This window comes from Austrofundulus limnaeus, unplaced genomic scaffold (genome assembly GCF_001266775.1).
Source record: "Austrofundulus limnaeus strain Quisiro unplaced genomic scaffold, Austrofundulus_limnaeus-1.0 Scaffold60, whole genome shotgun sequence".
NCBI classification, from domain to species: Eukaryota; Metazoa; Chordata; class Actinopteri; order Cyprinodontiformes; family Rivulidae; genus Austrofundulus; species Austrofundulus limnaeus.
In genome coordinates this window covers 1,324,284-1,325,831 of record NW_013952462.1, presented here as the reverse complement: position 1 = coordinate 1,325,831, position 1,548 = coordinate 1,324,284, and the positions used below count along the sequence as shown (strand labels likewise).

The 1,548-nt window shown below is 40.6% G+C and overlaps 1 protein-coding gene across 1 annotated transcript in view; it reads left to right on the top strand.

Annotated features, from left to right (window-relative positions):
* r3hcc1 (R3H domain and coiled-coil containing 1) overlaps window positions 1-1,548 on the top strand; it is a 12,644-nt gene that overhangs the window by 4,776 nt on the left and 6,320 nt on the right. Inside the window, exons 3-4 of the mRNA XM_014009669.1 lie at window positions 544-681; window positions 846-1,383. Coding sequence (XP_013865123.1) covers window positions 544-681; window positions 846-1,383 — 676 coding nt within the window. The remainder of the gene's footprint in view (window positions 1-543; window positions 682-845; window positions 1,384-1,548) is intronic.

Here is a 1,548-nt window from a genome sequence, read left to right as displayed (position 1 = left end):
ATATTTCAGACAGTTCATTGAAATGATACATTGATAACACATTTGTTATTTTTTTACAAAATTTAATTTTTGCAAGTGTTTTAATCAAAACACCATGTAACAGTACGGGTTACTGATAGTTTTATTGTTATTAGCTTGAATAATTTATGTTGGGCGTCAGCCAGGTCTCCCTCCTGACATGTGGGATATTTTAGACCCGATTGAGATTAAACTGTTTTATATATATTTATGGTTTAGAATTTGTTAAATTGTACCATTCACCAGGACATACAGATTATAAGAAAAATATAACTATATACCCTGTCAACTAAAATTAAGTACTAAGTGACAAAAAATATACTTAAATAAAGAGGAAGTGAGCTCAGACAAGAGGAATGAAATTTCTAATATATTTACAAAAACAGAACCAAAATAACAAAACAATTTAAATACAAAAACAATTTATCCCTTTTACCCATCATTTTACAAGACCTTTGCGCCATCTTCCACACAAGCATGCTGAATTAAAAATAACAGGCGCTACATGTTTCTGTCTCTGTCCAGCGTGCTGCTGTTCCCCCCGTTACCCAGCAGGCTGCGGTACCTGATCCACAGGACTGTAGAGGACATCCCAGAGCTCACCACCTTCTCTGTCGGTGAAACTTGGTGCCGTCAGGTGGTGGTCTGCCCAGCTGAGCTCAGGTACTGAACAAACCTTAAATCTGTGCTATGAAAGGAAGTTAAATCCTTGGGAAAGGAATTTCTTCTGAACACAATTATTTAGCTTGTCAGTAAAATTTTCAAATGTTTGAGTGTAGCCTGAGGCTGGTTGTTCAAAACTATATTCACGGTTTGTTTTCCTGCAGGAGTGAGTCAGATGAAGATGGTGATTTTGAGGATAACGGCTATGATGAAGAGCCTCTGAGCTCAAAAGGGGAGATGAATGATGGTGTCAAGCTCAAAGCTCCTGTCCCGACTCGAAGCCGGGCACCTAAAAGGCCAGACAAGCCCCTCTATGTGCCACGAGCTGCTCGACAGAGACAAAACTCACCAGGCTCCACCGCAGACAAGGACTTGCAGAGTTCAGCTCGCTGCAGTAACKTGCTGAGCAGTCCTCTAGATCCCCGTTCCTGCCCTGAGACCACAGAACTTCAAATACAGCCGTCGTGTGCCAAGGTGGCGGAGAAGAAAATGAACAATGATGCGAACAGTTCAGGGTCCTGTTTTCAGGARGAGACTCAAAAGTTGGCCCAGAGTTTGAATGAAAGCGAGGCTGTTGTCTGGGATGAGACTCAGGACTTTTTTGCTGAGATGACCTTGGTTGCAGACAAGCGTGAGGAGCTCACGTGTTTGTCAGACAAAGACCAGATAGAAGACACAGACATAGATGATTTGACTGAACAGGTGAGTTACAGGGATCTTTCACTGGAATTATCTGGAATTGTTTTTTTTTTTCACCTTTTTTTTATACAGGTAACCTCATTGAGATTCAGAATCTCATTTCCAAGAGAGACCTGTTAAAAGACAAAAAATACAAAACATACAAGTAATAACACACACAAAAAAGGG